This window comes from Ptiloglossa arizonensis, chromosome 3 (assembly GCF_051014685.1).
Source record: "Ptiloglossa arizonensis isolate GNS036 chromosome 3, iyPtiAriz1_principal, whole genome shotgun sequence".
Taxonomy (NCBI): domain Eukaryota; kingdom Metazoa; phylum Arthropoda; class Insecta; order Hymenoptera; family Colletidae; genus Ptiloglossa; species Ptiloglossa arizonensis.
The window spans coordinates 2,621,598-2,643,575 of NC_135050.1; the positions used below are offsets into that span (position 1 = coordinate 2,621,598).

General features: G+C 31.4%; 3 protein-coding genes across 4 annotated transcripts in view; 1 reads left to right on the forward strand and 2 right to left on the reverse strand.

Annotated features, from left to right (window-relative positions):
• Positions 1-88: 88 nt before the first annotated feature.
• LOC143143996 (apyrase-like) lies at positions 89-1,847 on the reverse strand. Of its 2 annotated transcripts, XM_076305919.1 has the most exons (5): positions 990-1,847; positions 706-909; positions 580-625; positions 468-490; positions 89-370 (listed from the first exon to the last, which is right to left on the reverse strand). In XM_076305919.1, the coding sequence occupies exons 1-5, from the start codon at positions 1,603-1,605 to the stop codon at positions 279-281; spliced, it is 981 nt and encodes a 326-aa protein (XP_076162034.1). In that variant the 5' UTR covers positions 1,606-1,847; the 3' UTR covers positions 89-278. The 2 variants fall into 2 exon arrangements, with proteins under 2 accessions (XP_076162034.1, XP_076162033.1); XM_076305918.1 differs by having other exon boundaries at positions 468-625.
• A 2,191-nt stretch (positions 1,848-4,038) lies between these two features.
• On the reverse strand, positions 4,039-5,912 carry LOC143144603 (apyrase-like). The gene is made up of 5 exons (XM_076307190.1): positions 5,896-5,912; positions 5,058-5,826; positions 4,774-4,977; positions 4,536-4,693; positions 4,039-4,438 (listed from the first exon to the last, which is right to left on the reverse strand). Exons 2-5 carry the CDS (start codon positions 5,665-5,667, stop codon positions 4,226-4,228), a joined length of 1,185 nt encoding a protein of 394 aa, XP_076163305.1. The 5' UTR covers positions 5,668-5,826; positions 5,896-5,912; the 3' UTR covers positions 4,039-4,225.
• Positions 5,913-7,753: 1,841 nt separating this feature from the next.
• Stet (stem cell tumor) overlaps positions 7,754-21,978 on the forward strand; it is a 615,911-nt gene continuing 601,686 nt past the window's right edge. Inside the window, exons 1-4 of the mRNA XM_076306653.1 lie at positions 7,754-7,822; positions 15,530-15,771; positions 16,252-16,275; positions 16,363-16,527. Coding sequence (XP_076162768.1) covers positions 15,592-15,771; positions 16,252-16,275; positions 16,363-16,527 — 369 coding nt within the window. The 5' untranslated portion in view covers positions 7,754-7,822; positions 15,530-15,591. The remainder of the gene's footprint in view (positions 7,823-15,529; positions 15,772-16,251; positions 16,276-16,362; positions 16,528-21,978) is intronic.

Below are 21,978 nucleotides of genomic sequence, written 5' to 3' on the forward strand. Positions count from 1 at the left end.
ATTGTGCTTAGGCAGAACAATACTGATGTTTTAAGAGAATTGTGCAAAGTAATTTACACATTTTTTTTAGATATGTTTTATACGAATATAGAACTATAAAATCTGTATATTTATTTACATTCTTTTCAATTCAATACTAATATTCCTAGGTGGAATGTTATATAAATTCTAAACCCTCAAACTTCTTATCTACCACTTTAATTTCAGACATTAAAATCACTCCTTGAATTGTGAATGCCATAATATATGTGGCAGTCTGTCCTCGATATTCTTCAGTTTTAAGAGCAACAATAACTGAGTCTTGAGATCCTGGTATAAATTTGAAGCTCGAGAAACCTCTCATTGGAGTTAAATTTCCAATTTTGACAACCTGAAAATACTACTTTATTAATTTACTGCTACATTTTTCAAGTCAAATTAAATACAATAGAGTGTAATATGAAGATAAAGAATAGTTAGATAAGAACCTCGATATCTACAAAATTTTCGTCTGCAATTAATAAAACATTACAACTCATTAATTCATCCTTCGTTCCAATATAGCGTTCATAAGAACATCGTCTAGGTAAAAAGAACCACCTTTTGTGTATATCACTCCAGGTTCCTGATTCATGAATCATATAACCTGTAAAATCAGTAGTACATAGCAATTCATTTCTACAGTTGTATACAAGAGAAATGTGTATAAAATAAAAAATTACCCACCTGGGTACTCAATGTCAATTGCTCGCCTTAACTGTTCATAATTTGAAATCCAATTCAAAGAATGAATTTCACCACGAGGGGATATTATTTTTATCCACAATGGATTATTGTTTTTAAATTCTCCTGAATGTGTAGTCCATTCTTTGCCAGAACTACCAACATATAAATATTCATCTTTAACAGTTGCCCATTCAGACTTAAATCCTAGAAATAATTTCATATATTTAATAGCAATGCAGAATTCTTTTTATTAATAAGATTTAAAAACCATAAGTATGAATTACCTTTAGAAGTTTTGCCGTTACCATCCATTAATATGACCCAAGGATATGCTTGGTCTCTTTCAATGGAATATACTACTCCTGTGCGATCATCAAAAGACAATAAATGTCCATCAAAAGTAACTAATGCAGATAATTCCATGCCACGTCCTTCCATTGTTAAGGACGATGTTAATACCTGGTTTGTATCATCCCATACGATGGAAAGAGAATTTGTCATAGGATTCCAAATAAGAGTGCCAGTTTTCATGATACTATGCCACGCATTCTTCTTGTCTAAACTTTTAGAATCATAATCGAGATCACTTACTATTGCTATTTTATAGGTAAAACCTTTTGAAGTTCTAATTGGAGTCGATAACGGGTATGTTTTATTATATTTGTAATATTCGCACTGAGTTAAAATCTGATTTGATATTAAAGAACGTTCACTTCCACGCAACAAAGGAAATCCAAGGAAAAATAGAGGAACCGTTAAGAAAAGGAAAATTAGTGCTAAATATTGATTTTGTATTTGAAAAATATTATTAGCTATTCTGTATACATGCGGAACTAGTAATGCTTGCCTCTGGTTACGTGAATATTTCATCGCTTCTATATTACGGTTCTGCATTCCCATTCGTTTTATACCATATTACGTTTAAAAATTAACATCGAGATTATGTTTCAATTTGACAACTAAAGACTTAACCTAATATAACCTCACTTCTTTCTCCGCCATAATTAACGTCGCTAAAGTGGAAACACAGACAATTGCATCTACGCCATCTAAACAGATTAAAGAATTTATATTATGTTAAATATAAAGTTATGAAATGTAACTTTCGTAATTCTATATTTATGTATCATGTAATGTTGGTATTAAAACGCTTTATCGACTGAGAGCCTATTAATAGGCTTTTGGAAACTAACATTTATCGACTGAGAGCCTATTTATCGACTTTTCGATTGTCATGCTTATTGATCGATAGTCTCTTAATTACTTTTTAGCTGTCGATAATATCGATCGAGAGCATCTATTACTCAATCTCCTTTTTTTCATTAAATTTGTATTAAAACATTCATTTCTTAGTAATTCTACAGTAACTTTTTAATGTTCTTACAAATTTAAAAAATTGTCGCCGTACCAATGGATCAAGATAATGGAGGTGAAGAATTTTGTTTATACAATGTTAGACTATAGCACTAGTGTATTTAAAAATTGGTAGCGGTAATAGTAGTAGTAATGATAACAGTGATACTATAATTATTCGGAAACGACGTTTAGCATTGTCACTGCAATCTAATGTTTCACAAAATGATAATGCTGAAGATATTGAAGTAAATAGCAATACATGGTCAACAATAGACAAATGAATTATTTTGGAACCTTTCAAAGACAACTTCGGTATTAAAATTCTAGCAAAATTTCAAAAAAGTGTAACGAACATTATACATTTATTGGAGATGACTTTTTGGAACATATGGTTAAAGAATTCAATAGATATTACTACAAATAATAAATAAATATTAAATTGCCTTCAAGACTAAGAAATTGATGGATCATTAAGAGAATTAAACAAATTTTTGTGTATAATTATTCTAATGAGACAAATAAAAAAAGACAGATTTCACATTAATGGTCAATTGATCCCAGCATAAAAACTCCATTTTGTTTTAAACTAATGAGCAGGAATAGATTAATACAGATACTGGAGTGCTGGCATTTTTCTAATAATGATCAGGTATATTTATAATAATAGTAAGTAGTGCACTACTGAGTAGTGAGTAGTGTAAAAGCAAAATCCCCTCAAATCAATCTAGAATATACGAATCAAAAATATAAGAAGCAGAACATGCTTTGTTTGTAAATTTTGTGATATTCTGTTACATAAGGGTGGCTGTTAAAAGCACTACCACATTTTAAAGAAATATTAAACAATTTTATTATTACTTGAAGAATACTATTACGTTTAATATACAAATATTAGTTTACAAGTAGTACTATTAGATAAAATAAATATAATAATGGTTTTATGACAAGTATAAATGACAATAAATTACACTGCTTTAAAACAAAAGAAATTAGAATTATATAATGAATATTTTTAAGATATAGAGCTTTACAAATAGATACAGATGTATGCTTCTGCAATACAGCTAAAACCAAGCCTATTAGTAAATAATGTGTTGTTTCACAAATAGGATTTTTTATAAAATATTTAGTACATTAAGAAAAATATGCATCATAACTTTATTTAATGTATATGTGTAGTTGTATTATCTTATAAAAGAAAGAAAAAATACAGAGAAAAGAATATAGAACAAAATTAATGAAGGTAATTTATAGATCAATTGAATCGTATACAAAAATTTTCATTTATTTGTTATTTTAACTTTCCCTGTGATAAAATTTCTTATTATAAAGTGACCAATCCTTACGAGAGTTTGAAAAAATTCAATAAAATATAAAGCATTTTTAATACATACGATTGTTGGTGGATTTGCGTCACAGTATTGCTAAGTGTATTATGGTCGCCACATTACTCTAAAGAAGCATATGAAACACTTTTTTTACAATTGTACCTATTTTCCCCATTATAACACTCTGTAGAAAAAGAAAATTAAGAGTGAAAATATTCGTCATAATCTGGTAAAATATTTAATTAGTAAAGTTGATTCATCCTCTGCTACCACCTTGTGGGTTCGCAAAGTGTGTTATTTATATATATACATTATTGATTTTACCCATTTATATTATGAATCTGAAACCATATTACATTACTGAAAATGAATGTTCCAACATGATTTTAGAAAGTATACATTTAGGAAGAGAAATAAAATAAAATAAGTAAATCAATAAAACAATATTCTATTGCAAGTACTGTAATGATCAACATATAAAATAGCACCAAAAATTTCTATTGCACAATTTCTAACTGACAATGGTCTGCTCTAAAATAGTGATTTTTGTTTTACATAATTATAAATGATTAACTTTGTAATGCATTTATATATATTACTAGTTGTCACATGATTGTTGTATAAATAGGTATGTAAGTGTACTACAAAGTCTGATGAATGTTACAGCACATTTAATACTATTGTGCTTAGGCAGAACAATACTGATGTTTTAAGAGAATTGTGCAAAGTAATTTACACATTTTTTTTAGATATGTTTTATACGAATATAGAACTATAAAATCTGTATATTTATTTACATTCTTTTCAATTCAATACTAATATTCCTAGGTGGAATGTTATATAAATTCTAAACCCTCAAACTTCTTATCTACCACTTTAATTTCAGACATTAAAATCACTCCTTGAATTGTGAATGCCATAATATATGTGGCAGTCTGTCCTCGATATTCTTCAGTTTTAAGAGCAACAATAACTGAGTCTTGAGATCCTGGTATAAATTTGAAGCTCGAGAAACCTCTCATTGGAGTTAAATTTCCAATTTTGACAACCTGAAAATACTACTTTATTAATTTACTGCTACATTTTTCAAGTCAAATTAAATACAATAGAGTGTAATATGAAGATAAAGAATAGTTAGATAAGAACCTCGATATCTACAAAATTTTCGTCTGCAATTAATAAAACATTACAACTCATTAATTCATCCTTCGTTCCATTATAGCGTTCATAAGAACATCGTCTAGGTAAAAAGAACCACCTTTTGTGTATATCACTCCAGGTTCCTGATTCATGAATCATATAACCTGTAAAATCAGTAGTACATAGCAATTCATTTCTACAGTTGTATACAAGAGAAATGTGTATAAAATAAAAAATTACCCACCTGGGTACTCAATGTCAATTGCTCGCCTTAACTGTTCATAATTTGAAATCCAATTCAAAGAATGAATTTCACCACGAGGGGATATTATTTTTATCCACAATGGATTATTGTTTTTAAATTCTCCTGAATGTGTAGTCCATTCTTTGCCAGAACTACCAACATATAAATATTCATCTTTAACAGTTGCCCATTCAGACTTAAATCCTAGAAATAATTTCATATATTTAATAGCAATGCAGAATTCTTTTTATTAATAAGATTTAAAAACCATAAGTATGAATTACCTTTAGAAGTTTTGCCGTTACCATCCATTAATATGACCCAAGGATATGCTTGGTCTCTTTCAATGGAATATACTACTCCTGTGCGATCATCAAAAGACAATAAATGTCCATCAAAAGTAACTAATTCAGATAATTCCATGCCACGTCCTTCCATCGTTAAGGACGATGTTAATACCTGGTTTGTATCATCCCATACGATGGAAAGAAAATTTGTCACAGGATTCCAAAAGAAAGTTCCAGTTTTCATGATACTATGCCACACATTCTTCTTGTCTAAACTTTTGGAATCATAATCGAGATCACTTACTATTGCTATTTTATAGGTAAAACCTTTTGATGTTCTAATTGGAGTCGTTAAAGGGTATGTTTTATTATACTTGTAATATCGACACTGAGTTAAAATCTGATTTGATGTCAAAGAACGTACACTTCTATGCAATAAAGGAAATCCAAGTAAAAATAGAGGAACTGTTAATAATAGGAAAATTAGTGCCAAATATTGACTTTGAGTTCGAAAAATACTATTGGCAACTCTGTAGACATGCGGAGCACGTAATGTTTGCCACCGGTTACGTGAATATGATATGGCTTCTATATTATAGTTCTGCATTTTTATTCGTTTTAGATCATGTTAAGTTATAATATTAACATCAAGATTATAATGTTTCAAGTTGACAACTAAAGACTTAACCTAACATAACCTAACTTTTTTCCCTGCCATAGTTAACAGCAGTAAAAGGAAAACGTAGGCAAATGCATTCTGCGCCATCTAAAAGAAATTAAAGAATTTAAATCATGTCAAGTATAAAGTTACGAAATATCTTTCATTACTTCGTACTTGTGTAACGTGTAATGTGGAGATTGTTTCTTTAAAGGATACTTTCTAATACATTTAGTACACGAAGAGAAATATGCGTCTCAACTTTATTCAATGTACCTTTATTGTCTCGTAAAAAAAAGAAAACTACAGAGAAAAGTATATGAAACAAAGTTAGCGGAGATAATTTATGTGCGAAGCAAATCCTTCACAAAAATTGAATAGTAATGATTTTTACTTGTTATTTCATTTTTTCCTGTGAAAAAATTGCTTATCTTAAAGTGACTTATCCTTCTGCAGTAGATGTTATTACAGCTTTAGTTACATATACACAATTATTAACTCCACACCTTATCTATTTTTCTTCATTATGATAATTTACAGTTACAGCAATGTCTATTATTCTAACTTCTCTTTTCTTTCGTAATCAACTTTTTTAAAATTCTACAGTCGCAAGTCATATAATATACACGGTAATTGTTAAATAATTTCAAACATGTTTTTGTCGTAATATAATAACCAGTATTTAAAATTTATTAAGGCATTTTGTGATTCTTCACTACATTTTATAAGTAAAGTTATGAACCAGTTAGTAACAACATTAATGAGAAATAGTAACGTATGTTTGAAAGAATTGATGAAAATAGAGCCTTATCTAAATCGCTTACTTTGTATTGATAATATTACGTAATACCATTTTAAAATATAAACGATTATTTATGTCATTAATCATGACATAAGATATAAAAGTTTATGTTTAATAACGCGAATAAAAGTTAATCAAGAACATCGTGAACTTTCTTGTATTGGAAAAGTATCAATTTGTATCGTGTCAATAGCCATATAAGCATCCGCTTGCATATTCTTGGACGTTGGGGTTGAACGAACGAGTCTGGGGTGAAACGAATCGAAGGGGTAGAAAAGGGGGAGGGGAGGAAGGGGAGCCTATGAGGGTGGCAAAGTATTCGTCAGTCGTGTAACGCGATTCCCGCCGACAACATCGGTTATATTGCCAATATATTAAATCGTGATCGCATCTCCAGTTTCCACGTGTTCCTCGCGTGTATCTTATGGAATCTGATTGCTATTGGCTATCACAGTTCCGCGGCAACCTGTATTATCGATCGAACCCGTTTTGCGCACGTTGCCGCAGTTACTTGTGACACCGCACTACCATTGTATGTACAACACTAGCGTCTTGATGTGACGTATCGTCGTACACCAGGTTGACTTGATTTGCGATTTGAAATTTCGTTTTGGACAGTGCAGTTGTACCCACATTTCGAAGATAAAAATGATTAACGCCTACACACGTTGTTCCTCTGTACACGCTTGCTGTCAAAATCACCGTCCAACCGCCATGTTTCATTTCAAATTCTACGTCACGCGCATCGGTGAAAAAGTAAACTATCTGACCGTATCGAATTGTTGACATAATAAAGAAAACACGTCTTTCGTGAACAGTATGGCAAATTTGTTGATAATTTTGTGTATTGTGAGGATTGAAACGTAAGAATGTTATGGCTATTTTCATAAAATTATTTCACGTGTTTCGCGATCTTTAATCGATTTTGAAACTGCTTTATCGATGTTACGTGCTCGTAATTCCTCTACGATGTGACTCTAAAACAAGAAGAATATAGTTTTCTTATTATACCGTGAAAATTAAAAGGTTGCACAAGAAGAAATGACTCTTGTTTCCGGTAATTACGCTCAGTGTTTACGTTCGAATAATTAGTACGATTAGTGGACATTTTTTATATATAACATAAGAGTGCCTTTACTCAATTTATCGCGCGTGATTTTGTTAAAACGTATTTACTGTGAATAGAAGTTTTTGCGAGATTATGGTGTTACAGTTGACAACAAGTGATATTCTCTTTTCTCCGTTTGTGGATACACACTTATGGAAAGCTACTTCAAAATTCCCAAATTCATATTGTAAAAGGTAAACTATAATGTATTGCATCCTATCAGTATTATTATGCTTTTGCTATAATAGTTTCGATTAAATAGAATTAAATAATAAAGTAATGACGTTCTCTGATAGATCACAAAAATTACAGTTTTCTTTTTATCAACGTTGTAATCTGTACCAGTAGTCTAAGTTGCAAGAAAGTAGTTATGAAGTAATTAGTAAATAAATAGTTTAAGTAGAACCAGTGTAACATAGTTTAGCTAACACTGTGCCAGTTTCTCTCAATAACAAAGCAATTAGTTACCGTAAATTATTGCGAATTAGAATTGTGTTGTAAGCATCGAATAATTTTATGGAAAGTATAGAATATAGACGGAAGGTAGATTCACTGTGTGGTCCTTCATTATAAGGGTCCAAGGTAATCTAACGCCGTGGTAGGGTTAGTCGTAAGAAGATACCGGGGTATTACGTAGAAAGCATCGTCCATGACGTTATGTTGCCAAACGTTCTTCAAGGTCATCGACCTTATGAACGTCTCGTATAAATAGTTTGTTTGCACGAGACATAATTGTGCTTAGAAGATGACGCAGGAGCAAGACAGATAAACGAGATGGGAAAAAGTCAGAGCAAGTGTGCATCGGGGTTAGGGGCATGACTTCGTGGGGTTGGTTGGACGACAGTATAGAGGGGTAAGTTTTAGTGACGTCGTACCGAAATGGAGGGTAACGAATGAACGTTGATGGAAAGGAGTTGGAGAGGAAAGGGAAAGTGACTGTATAGAGGTGGTATGGGTAGTCACGTGGACACATTGGTTGCATTGCAGTTATATAGGTTTGTGCATTCTATTAGGTTTTATCTTATTAGACTGAAGACACATTTACCGCGATAAAATTTTATTAAGGTTATCGACTACAAAAATATATCTCGTTGAACGCCGACTGTCAAACCCAGTTCACAAAAATTTTTCTGAGTACCATTCAGGAAGTTTTTTTTCATAATATATACTTTCAAGATGGTATTTTTATTTTGACCAATTGGACCAAAAGTTTCGGTGGATGCTATACTTGCAAACGTCCATTCGACTTTTATATAGAGTTACTCGTATTTGAATCTTACACTTTAAAAAATGAAACTACAGTAACCAAAATGTTAGTGTCGTATATATGTATATATATTTTATATATATATATAGTGTTTTTTTTAACTTGAACATTTAAAACAGGACTGTCCAAGTGAGGATTCGTGAGACCTCTGGTGCTTTCGCACTTCCGCCTGAACGTGACACCATTGTGCGTAGTGTCTGTGAGCTTCTTTACGATGAAACACTGCCTTTTAGATATACAGTGTGGGGGAGATGAACAGTTAGAAGGGGAAGTAGGCATACGAGGAGCCGGTACGTTGGACGGTGCTGATTTAGAATAATATTGTTACCCGTATTCAAGTATGTTTGTAACATTACTCAAATAATCCATTGCTGAAATATTAAAAATCAAATTATCTATGTTTATAAACGAATTCGTTACTATAGATTTAGCATGACGAATGTTTTTTATACGTACTTATTTAATAATTGAATTGACAAAATAACAGTTTTGTAAAATATTTAATTCTAAATAGACAATGATTTGTATTTACTATAGTGAGATTAGAATCAATTGACTGCTTAAGACTTTTTTGATTGAGAAATACGTTAGGATCTCAGATTCCAACTTTTACTTTGCAACACTCACCTTTCTGATTGAAAGACACAAAACACGTGTATACAAGTTGCGTGACGAGACGAGAAATAGAACAGCGATTGAAGCAATACAGTGGGAATAGTCAGACACAATAGAGTGGGGATATATACACCTTCAGTAATTTTGAGCTGTCATAATTTATAATATTCGATACATTTAATGTTGTCAAGTTTCTAGAGAAGAAATTGAAAAAGTATATAAAAAGTCTCATCATTAAGTATGAAAGTTTTTATTTTTAGAGTTTTATTTAATAAATTAAAATACACGCACATAATTAATTTTTATATTAACGTTTTATATTGTAAATGTAACGAAAGGGAAAATAATGTTTTAAATCATAAGATGACAAATTTTTCCCAATCAATATAAATTTGTATTGAAGGAACAAGTTTACAAAACTATATATCTTGTGTTAGAAAAATAAATATTATCTATTAATATCTAATGAGTAACTAAATGTCTGTAGATGGCACCTAACAATCCACACCATTTACCTTTTGAAGACAATTATTTTCACGAAAGAGAGTTTTTATCATCAGTTATTTTGTTTCAATTTCTTATTTCTTTGTTGGAAGTAGTAAAAGAAAAGAATAAATTTTTCTAAAACATTTTTTTTCACGGAATAAAATTAAAATTTGTTAAATAATTCGCAATAAAACAGAATTTAGTTATGATAAATGTATAATAATTAGAATCAAGTTTTGATTTTATTAGAAACAATAATCTTTTAATGCTCTTTGTGTACAATAGCCAATGTAATGTATACTGGATGACTGGCCTGTACCCAGACCTATCGACGATGCATTACCATGGAAACGGCACCGTCGTCGCACAGCCGTATTATACTGTATACTGCATAGTTCGTTGTGTGATAGTACATATAGTCTATCCAAAGGGACGAGATGCCAATGTTTACTAGGTTTACTAGGTCTATTTTCTTAAGCTCTAGAAACGACTCATATTTAGTTACAGAAGATTGTTTCTTTCGAGCCTCTTGGCTCAATTCGAATCGTTCCGATTTTCCTTAAGTAGCCTGATTTATTCGAATGGTTCGATCTTTTTTAAACGAGCCGAACATTATTTAGAAATAGACTGTAACAAATCTTTTGTCAGTTTCTAGATTTTGATGATACAACATCATCAAATATAGGGTGTTTCACGAAATAGAAATATACTTTCAAACGCTCTGTATGGTACATACAGTTTTTAAGTTAATGAATGATTAATAATTTCTTTACCACGTCCTAAATATTTTTTCGTTTGCATTTTGATATTATTTACCAGATCAATCACTTGGTTTTCAGTAATTTTGTCTATTTCTGACACAGTGTAACTTTTATTTCTCGAATAATAAGAGAGTTCTTACAAGTAAGTATGTTTCATTAAAAAAGTTGAAATATTTATTTTTTAATTATTTAACGTTAATAGTTTTATACACAGGCTTATTCAAGAAAGAGGTTTATGTAAAAAAAATTATACACATCCATTAAAAACAATGCATCTGTACTTTACAACAGTATAAATGCACAAAAATACGTAGGAGTGATATAAAAGTGTAAAATATATTATACTATTTGAATCTGTCTATTAAAATTTGTTTTTAACCTCAACGGTTTTGAACATACGATTACGCCTAATTATGCGAAATACTCCATTATATTTTATGGTACAATTCCTTAAGGGAGTCGAAATGTTTATTTGTTATTGTTCGCACGTGTAAGATTAGAATTATTATTAATAATGAGCCGAAGAAATTAAGCAGGTTTATGGTATTACTAGATAAACATTTAATATAGTAATATGGTATTACTAGATAAACATTTAATATAGTAATATGATATTACTAGATAAACATTTAATATAGTAATGTGGTATTAATAGATAAACATTTAATATAGTAATATGGTATTACTACATAAATATAAAGTTTAAAAACTGTAAGGTATTGTAATGATAAACAAATGGGTGACCAACGTTAGATTTCTTGTTCACTGCCGCATCGATCATCGGTAACCGACAGTTGACCGACGCAAAGGTTAAGATTGAGCTTTTCAGACCTAAGCTTATCAGGTTTAACCGCAGATGAGATATAGGATAGGACATTCAATGGATCATCGAGTTTTCACGATCCAGGAGCTTATGAGTAGCGGTGGGTTCAAGATTGCATTGAATCTGTGACGACAAATTCGAATTGCTTCGAACATTATTTGATACAAGATCTTGAAAAGCTTGATAGATTGTGAAAATTTTGATTGGTCCTAAAGTCTTGATGAACCTTAAAACTTTTAACGAGTCTCCAACGTTTCAAAGCTTGAATGCTTTGGTACAAACAGTATAATTTGTTTATGTAAACTATTAGTAACTTTGTTAACATTCGACAGATTTGTAAGTAATGCATAAATTATTTATAAATCTTTTATAGACAAATAATTAACATTGCCAAGCTTCAAAAAATTTATATGTAATTTAAAGATCGGCAAAACTGCCGTTTGTATTTACAAATTTCTTAAATATTAACGAAGTTAATTATTTGTTTTTAAAAAATTATGCTCTTTTATTATACTAATTATACTCTCAGTCAGAATTCGATCAAGTTATCGTAATTACAGAGATTTCGATACAGGGGCAAAAAAACATTTTTTAAATTTTTACATGTACATGGACCTTCAAATTTTCTGCGTATGTGAATTTTAATTTATCGAAAAACCCCAAATTTATCAAATGTATCTACAATGAAGAACGTACATGTGCTGTATAACTCTAGTTAGTTGAAACTTGGGATGACACGTACGGCTACGCAACCATAACCAGTAGGTGTGACCAATTTGGCCAATAGAGGAAATACGTGTGACTTTACTCTATATGCAATTCCGTGCATTAGATTGGCTTATTTCGTTATGACCAATCTGATTTGCATTCCTTCCAGGTTCCAATTTACCAACGCTACACAATAAATAAATAAATATATATATACACATAAATATCTATCAATGGTCATTGACTGTTCGTCGTCAACCAATTAGTATCGTATCGCTTAAGGAAATAAAATGTCGGCTCTATCGTGACGTCAAAAACTCAACGAATCAGTATCAGTAGTCAGTAGAGCTGCAGTAAAGGAGGTATCAGAAATTTAGTGAAATTCAGATTTAGCCATCTGACGGTGAAACCAATATTTGTAAGAGTAACGTTAAATCAGAATTTTGGAATTTGGAAAATTATATATTTTTTGCATTCAAATCTGATTAAAATTGTTCGGATGATAACAATTTTATCGTTTTATGACCGAAAGTGAACGTACTTACACGATTAACCGAAACCTTCCCAGAACACAATTAGAACAAGACAAATCGATCTGAATCCACTTATTCGAAAATTAAATTTCATTCCATATCGTGTACTACGGCAGTGCAGAAGTAACTGATCAATTCACAAAACGTGCACGCGTTGCCGACGAATGTTTCTTCGACCTGCTCGAAATGCAAATCGTTCCGCATTGCAAGGCAGGAACTCCTTCAGAAATGTTTACAGAATCCAATTCTGGGTAGGGTTTTTGTGCTAGATAAAGATTTAGCATTTTTCGTAAAAATACGAAAATAATGCGAAGCAACTACGCACATCGACACTTTTTTAAATATTGACATTAATTTATAACTATTTAGGACCAGAAACAATTAATAAATCGTATACACTTATATTTGGGAAACTCTCCTCTATTCTTTTCAATTGAAACATTCTACTGTTTTCATTTTTCATGTAATATTTCATTTTGGTCGAAAATTCTGGGTCTTTATAAAAACTTGTTTTTTTCGAGAATTGTAGGTGATGTAGAAATTCACCTTCCAGATTCTTGTTTACAGAGCGAGGTTCTACAAGGATCACTCGGTGGTTATTGAAAGGTAAAGTTCGTGTCGGACAGTGTTCTGTTATGATTTGGGTAATTGGACGCTTCACGGCGGCCCAAATAAAAGAACTGATCCGAACTTTATTCAAACCGAACTATTTTACCTAGTAATTAGTCAACAATATTAGTTAGCAATTAGTTAACAATATTAGTTAGTAATTAGTTACCAACACTAGTTAGTAATTTGTTAACAACATTAGTAATTAGTTAACAAGATTAGTTAGTAATTAGTTAACGAGATTAGTTAGTAATTAGTTAATAACATTAGTTAGTAGTTAGTTAATAACATTAGTTAGTAGTTAGTTAATAACATTAGTTAGTAGTTTGTTAATAACATTAGTAAGACTATTCTATCTAAAAATTAGTTACTAGGTAGAATAGTTAAGGTTAAGTAAGGTTCAAATCAGTATTTTTATTAGTTAATCAAATCGTGTTTTTAAGTATATCTATTATGCGGGTCCATTGCCGATCACCTCAAAATATCTCTTTGAGCGTTGAACACTCGTGGTCAAAGAAACAGAATATATTTTTGCTAGTATAAACTCTGTTGATTGAACGTTACAAGGTGCAACTATGGTATAATTGTAATACGTTTATGTGAAATTAAATAATACAAGAGAGTTATTTTCAAGTATATATTCGTGCATAGTCCACACCGTTAGCTTTTTCTGGATGCAGATATGCATCGATAGTCTATATTGAGAGCTCTTTCTGCACCCACATATCCATAGTAGTCAAGGGCACATAGAAACTGTAGACAATAGGCGACACTACGCTTAAGTACGTATACATACGTTGCAACGGATGCGTGGCTGTAGACGATATACATTGTAGCAGTACTAGTTTTTGTAAAAATCTCAGAAACTAAAACCAAGCGGTGGTTATATGTACAGGAAAAAGGTGTTCAAAATGTTGATTTCTTCATGTTCAAAAATCGTCGAAATCAGTGAAACTCCCCCTTCCTCTTTTTTAAACAATTATCTTATCGTAAAAGCCTAACCTTGGAAAGAAATAATGTTATTGTTACACACGTTCTTTCAAATAGTGCAATTTTGTTCTGAAGAGTTTTTTCATAGAACCATAAATAACAAAGATTTTAAATGTTCCCATTTAAATGGTCCACTTTGTATATTGTTATAAAGCCCTATTAATCTTTTTAAACCTAGCAGATTTTCAGTTCAGTTCTAATAAATAAAAAGAATTGAATTTTGATCGCGTTTATGTAATTCACATTAGTGGCAGAAAATAAAGGCGACCGATAATGAGAGAGAATGAGAGAAGAGGGATTGAGAAAGATTGAGAGTTATGTACGAATATAAAGATTTGTATTCTGTACTATTTGCTAATTTCATTGATATCAGTGGTCGAGTTGAATATAGTACCCAGAATTGCCGTTTTTAAACGAAGAGGTCGCTCTGAAACTACTGATATATTACTAGGTCGGTATTTCAGATCCTGGAATACCAACTCCAGTAAGATGAAAGATTTATTCTACATCTTGTCTGTGGTAATGGGACCAATCTCAGATGAAGAATCGTAGCTGAAAAATAAGTACAAGTACAATAATGTATTGAAAGCGGACGGGTCCTAAAGTTTAACACCATTGGCCAGTACGTTTCGCATTTGTACGAACATCCGTATTTCAGACATTGTCGATCATCGTTTCGATTAAAAATTGTCCATTACTGAATATATATAATTTATGTAAGGTTACCTATCTAAGCATTAAAAACTAAGCGAATAACAGCTTATAGCTGTACTTCACTTTTGTACTGAACGTATATTTAATTTTACTTACTTTTTTTAATAATACTGTATTTTTCTTTTTCTCTTTTTAAAGTATACAATTTTCGTATAATAAAGACGTATGATTATTATTATTATTATTACTACTACTACTACTAGTACTACTACTACTACTACTACTACTACTACTACTACTACTACTACTACTACTACTACTATTATTAGTACTACTATTATTCTTCTTTTTCTTCTTCTTCTTCTTCTTCTTATTATTATTATTATTATTGCTATTGTTATTATTGTTACTATTATTATGTGTATCGGTAGCGATGCGACGCTATTGTGTTTCAGGAAACGGACGAAAGAGGGTGAAATGAGGAGATTTAAACGGTGACCTTGTGCCACGCGCGGTGATGCTACTGGCAAGCGGTATTCCGATACCGACCATTGCCGGTACCGTCGAGGAGGAGGAAGAATATGCACGTAGTGAGGCGAACAGCGTGCACTACGATGGCTATGTTACCGATCATACTGATCTCGCTTCTGAAATTGATATCGACGAATCCGAGTATAGGCGGGAACTTCTTAACGATGTACGTACTCTCGCGTATATACTTGCTACAATATTATTAATTAATTGTTACCAATGATTCTTCTATAAAGAAACTTTACAAAAAGTTAAAACTTTAGAAAATAATGCCTTTAGAATCATTAATATTTGTAATACGATTGCATCATCAAAACTCCTGTACAAAATTCCATTACTTTCTCAATTCATTATTTATTGAAGAATAAAAATGGCTTCTGATGGTTCATTACTCGACATGATTATTCGTCATAAAATGGTTATTATTGTGATGATTGGTAATTTTTAGAAAGCTATTTATAACGTTTATAAAATCCACTTATTTGCTTTTGTGAACAAGTAATGGATGGTGGTGAATTTGAAAGACTACTATTTATACGTATACAGTCAGTGTCAATTCTCGCTTAAAAGCTCAAAATTCAAATGTTGCACAGTTTGAGACATCTGAAATGATCGTCTACATTTCTTTCCTTTTATTTGATTACAGAAATGGCGGGTGCTATTTGATAAGGTACGTATACATACTTTTCGGCGTATCTATTATCAAAGTACGTTTAAACGATGCATAACTCGAGCGTGACTGATTTCGCTTCTTCAGTTTGATCCGGAGGGGTTTGGCGAGATTCCAGTGGAGGATTTTTTGTCGGCTCTGAAAAGTCCCGAATGGAAAGCCGAGATACCGCCAAATAAACGGGATATTCTCCTCACCAGGGCAAAGGAATCACGTGTTCAAGCGGTGACGTTTCAGGATTTCGTCAATGTGGTAAGCGGTCTAAAATTGAAATTTTTCTATTCCAGTATAATTCCACATTTTCAACCGCCGTAACTTTTCTGTAAAATATTTTTCGATTCGACAAATAGTTTGGGATTAATTGCGTTATGTGACTATTTAATACAGCCGGTAAACGTTTCAGTTTTTTTTTTTATTCTTCGTAAATCGATTATTAGTAAAAATAATCAAATATGTGTACCTTTGTAAGGTGAACACTTGAGACGTGTAGGGTGACATTTAGATATGATAAAAAGGAAAGGTAGAGTACAGTTAAGAAATATTTTTGTTATTATTGATATATTTGTTATCACGAGATATATACGAATGTGACTATTCAAACGAGAGACCATGACGCTTACGTTTGATAAAGATGAATTTCTATTTCATGTTCGTACAAGAAAATGAAATTGGAATTATAGATTAATGACAAATTATATATAACCCATCATTCAGAATATTGAAGTTGCGTAAATAATACATGCCATTTGTACACCGTTAAGAGCGTACATCACATTAAATAAAATTATTTCAAATATAAACTGATTCATGGCGTATGATTTTCCAATTGAATGATGGTAACAAACTTATTAATATATAATGGACAAATTATGACTTGAATTTGAGACATTTTTTACTTGTCTGTGAAATAATTATCTTTATATATAATTATATAAGACCACAAACTGAAATCACTGATATATTACTATCATGGAAAATTCCATCAGAGAGTTGTATTATAAAGTGGTGACAGGATAATAAAACTAAATTTTCCTATGTGGCAACAATGACTAAAAACTTTATAGGAATTTTGATCGCGTAAGGCTGGCACTATTGTTAACGATTGCTTCATTTATTGTAAAATAAAAGAAGTTGTTTATCATTTAGAAAAGTTGATCAAATTTTTTTCTTAGCAGCTTTTATTAAAAAGTTTACGTAGTTTATAAGTTGCAACAAATCTCATTCTTCAGAATCTGTGCGTTGGTTTGCTTCAAATTTCAAGCTCTTTGAACAATCAAATATTATGCCATCGCTAATGCATGTATCAACATACGTCCATATGTAATGTTTTACATATGTCCAAAAGATTGCCAACATATTTTCTACTCGTTACGAATGTATCCTGTGTATTGTTAGATAAGAAATCTTTGTATTTCGTTCGAATATTTCTTAAATTCTTCCCAATTTGTTAAACTATCCTACAATATAAAATTTGTGTCGAAACGTGTGCCAAAAGTAATCTGCAAACTGACGCTAGGTATTTATCGGATTTCTTCAAAAATTTGGGTCGTTGGAAGCAAACGGGGGAAGTAAAATGGAGACTAGAAAAGGTTCGTGACAGTTAAATAGACTTATTCCATTCAATGGACAAGTTTGGAACTTTTCATTGTCCGTTTATTTGTCAATTCGAAAAATGCGACCACTGTTTGGAATTTCATTTTCACGGTACCAGAACGACAGTGAGGAGACAAAGTGCATAGGGGAAGAAGGGGGACAGAATGCAACCAGAAACTGGTAGATAAATATCGGAACAATGATAATCTCGTCGTTTAAAAAGACGGTACACCGACAGGCAGCCCTTTGTTCACATTTAAGCTTGCTGACATGTTTTTGGCGGTTTTCTTCTACTCCCTCTTCCTTCGATCCTGGGGAGGTAAGCAGATCCGACATTGAGTGGCAGAAAATTGTTCGCGTGCAAATCGAAATGATTCGAGCTGCAAGTTAAACGACGTGTAAAACGAGTGCCAAGGAAACTATGTTCACTGGCATTGATATTCTGTGAAAATGATACTTTTCGTGGTGTATTCCAAAATTATCACGAGCTATTGAAATTAATTCCATCCTATACGCAAACTATGTACGCAGTATACTAGGTTGTTGAATAAGTTTTGTCGTTTTTTCCATTGTAAAAAAATACTATGGCACTTCGACTTTGAACAAGTGTAAATATACGAACGAGACTACAGATCTATACGAAACTTCACACATGTTCATCGAACAGTAGTATCATTTTTAGAAAAATAAAACAACGAAACTAATAGCGCCATTTCTCATCGAACGACAAAACTTATCGAGCAACCTATTATATTATGTTCAATATGCAAAATGCTTTAAGAAGGCTATAGCACTTTTTCATCTTGATTTAGGGTTACCATTCTTGAATCGTGAGAAGAGAAATGCATAAAATAGTTTTTAAGGGATGAGTATAATATTTTTATGCGAATAAAATGTAATGGGTATTGAACCGAATAAAAATATTCTGGAACATCATTTTTATTATCGTGGATAAAGTAGAATATTTTGATCGATTGTAAGAACAATGTGGTTTTGTTAATTATACAAAGTTTCGGTTATAATAATTACTTTTTTCCTAGCAATCCTTAAAAAATACATAGATAATTTGTAGCACAATAAAAATTAGTTTGACGATAATACTGGAAATTATTTTTGCGTTTTGCTTGATTATGTTGCTAATTTAACAATTTTTATTACGTTGCCATTTAACAAACCCATTGTTCTTACAACTAATTAAAAGATATTATTCTACCCAAGAAAATTACATTTAAAGATAAATAAAAATAATATTATTAAATTTAATGTATTATTTAATTTTTATTATTGTAAATGTACAATTTGAATTGGATGATCAGAACTTTCAAATAAGCGATAATCAAGCACATTGCAAGTATTTTTGTAATAAACGTACATTACTCGGTAATATAAATATTAAACTTAAAATAATAAGTTAAATTAGGTTATATAATCTGATTTTTTTTATTCCATCATTTAAAAAAAAATACTTACGTAGATTTGATTTCGATTAGTAAGGAGACGTTGTTTTATTATCTAAAAGAGAATCAATTGGTAATTCTATCTTGATTTATGATTTATTTATCATCACAAATCCAAATCAAGCATTGTTCTTGATCGACGATTCAGGGGCATTAATTTTAAAACGAAATAAGGTAGACCTATATATACTGTATTTAATCAGTGTTCTCGATTCGTGGTTGCTGTTTTTATACCACCTTTTTTGTTTTTTCCATAATTTTCAAGATTCGTGAATTAATTACTTATTACAAGAGAACTACAAATAATTCTTCGATCGATTTTTCGATTACAGTGACCGTCTGCTTTGAAAATTTTTCAAATTTCTTTAGCAGTTGTCTACTAGGCATTTTGTTCAGTTAACACAATTGAATACCATAGCACGAAAAAACACTTAAGAAAATCGATCTTGTGGCTTCAAAGTCGGTAAATCGTCTAGTAAAGTTAAACAGTTCTTGGATGTTTACATTTGTCAAAGGCAATAAAAAATTCTTAAAGGACTTATAGACCTCAATAAAACGTTGGAATTGCCATAACCGTTTATTCGCCAGTAAAGATATTTACCATAAAAATATACACTAATATACTGCTCTCAGGTAATGAGGTTTAGGAGTATACCTGAGTGAGGTCGAACAAACGTCGCGGTGTGTATGCTACTTCTGTTTATGTTTATAAACGATATTACTCAGGATTTGGTATAATTGTAAACAGTGCAGTAAGTTTTATTGATTTTAATAATTTACCAAATATTGAAAATGTCGCTCTCAATGTCGCAGACAAATTCTTCTGGTGATTCACACAATTAAAAATATGTGAATAGCTTTGAACGCCTGTGTGGTACAGTACTCTCTCGATGAGAGCAGACAGCAACATAGTTCAGAAAGGATACGATTCCCAAGCGGTCATTTCACATTGTATGCGAAGGATAGAATATCAGACATCCATAAGACGAAACGAGACAAAGTATCGATACTTTGATTCTATTGTAGAATTTCTCATTCGCTTTCAGCCTCTCTGATCCGTTCTCGTTTCATTTCGTTCTCACCTTCGCAGGATAGAAGTGAATCAGAAATAGTAAAGAGAGCATCGAGCAGTTATCGGGTAGGACAAATTTATCTCTAATCGAGAGAATACGCCATTGTATTTTTATTGAAGACGATTTCAATTATCTGTAACATAAATTATTGCTTTAATGTGAGACTTTGATGTTTCTTTAATGATCATGAGTGCTGTTGCCACCTTGCGATTAAATAATTTTACCGCTGCTAGAAGGATCAGAGTCTTGTATGTTTCGATCAACACTTGGAGTTTAGCATCCTGGTTGTTTGACGCTAGAGCTTTCATTATATTTAATCTCTGACAGCAATCGGCTTTAAGGTTTTTAAGAAATGGTTTCCAGGTAAGCTTCTTATCAAAGGTCAGACCAAGGATTTTTAGCGTGTCTGTTGCTTTAGTCTCTCGTGACCAAGTATAATTGTAGACGATAGTTTTTGGATGTGTTGCATTTGAGGAAATGGTTGTTGTGGTCTTAGTTCTGGAGAATTTAAAGCTAGTTTGTGATGTGAAATCTTGGAGACGGTTTAAGGTATTTTGTAGAATTTGTTGGCTGGTATTTATACCAGTTTCTGTGACAAATATTGTGCAATCATCAGCAAACAAGGAGAATTTCACAGGCTTTTTAGCGATGTCATTAATTGCTATTAAAAATAGAGCCACACTTAAGACCGACCCTTGAGGAACTCCATTTGGGATCACTGTTTTTTCTGAGAGGTGTCCACTGACCTGGAAAAAGATTGATCTGTTACTTAAAAACCCATTTATGAACTGAGACATGTTTCTACCGATGTTCTGTTGTGATAAGAGTTGAATAATTCGTTGTCTCTATATCATGTCATAAGCCTTCTCAGTGTCTAGGAATATTGTGTCGTTTTTTATGGATTGCTTTAAATGTTACCAGTTGTCCTATATGATGCATCGTGACTTATTTCTGACGAATTACAAATGTAATTAAACAAATATCAAACAATAGGTACCCGTTAGTCTTATGTCCAATATCTCTGAAATTGTTTGAAGACATTCCTTGGAATATTTGATACAAAAATATAAATTTCAAACGTATACATATTGATGGTTTCAAACACATCTGATTCGATTTCTATTCATTATACAACAAAATAGAAGAATTCTCCCTATAAGGCAGAGATGAGCAAAATTGTTATCCAGTATCAAAAATTCGAACACTGAATAAACAATAAACAATTTTTCATTCGCCATTTATTGAATGTAAATTTGAATTTGAATTATAGTATTAAATATTTCACCAGAAACAAAAAAGACGTAATTGTCCAGTTGAATAAACATCGTGAATACATCGTTATACATTGATTTTATTCGTTAACCAGTATTTGAAAAAAATTTCACTTGTAAGTCCCTTTTGTTTATAAGTCTTTGATGATCTTATTCATTTGATTTCTGAAAAACAGTTAGGTATTATTTTACTAAAACATCGTACACGGAAATTCATTAATCTGAAATTATTTATTTTTGTACGTTCTGTGATTACTAATGTATTATTTATCTAGGAACTGTACAGTCATTTACTGGTAAAGAAGATTC

What these genes read in the sequence shown, in the direction of transcription:
- LOC143144603 (XM_076307190.1), bottom strand. Translation starts at nt 5,667, where the DNA reads ATGCAGAACTATAATATAGAAGCCATATCATATTCACGTAACCGGTGG. An exon ending in AATTGACATTGAGTACCCAG is followed by an intron (nt 4,694 to 4,773) that starts GTGGGTAATTTT and finishes CTGATTTTACAG; the next exon opens with GTTATATGATTCATGAATCA. An exon ending in AAAATTTTGTAGATATCGAG is followed by an intron (nt 4,439 to 4,535) that starts GTTCTTATCTAA and finishes TAGTATTTTCAG; the next exon opens with GTTGTCAAAATTGGAAATTT.
- LOC143143996 (XM_076305918.1), bottom strand. Translation starts at nt 1,605, where the DNA reads ATGGGAATGCAGAACCGTAATATAGAAGCGATGAAATATTCACGTAAC. An exon ending in TAACGGCAAAACTTCTAAAG is followed by an intron (nt 910 to 989) that starts GTAATTCATACT and finishes AATTATTTCTAG; the next exon opens with GATTTAAGTCTGAATGGGCA. An exon ending in AAAATTTTGTAGATATCGAG is followed by an intron (nt 371 to 467) that starts GTTCTTATCTAA and finishes TAGTATTTTCAG; the next exon opens with GTTGTCAAAATTGGAAATTT.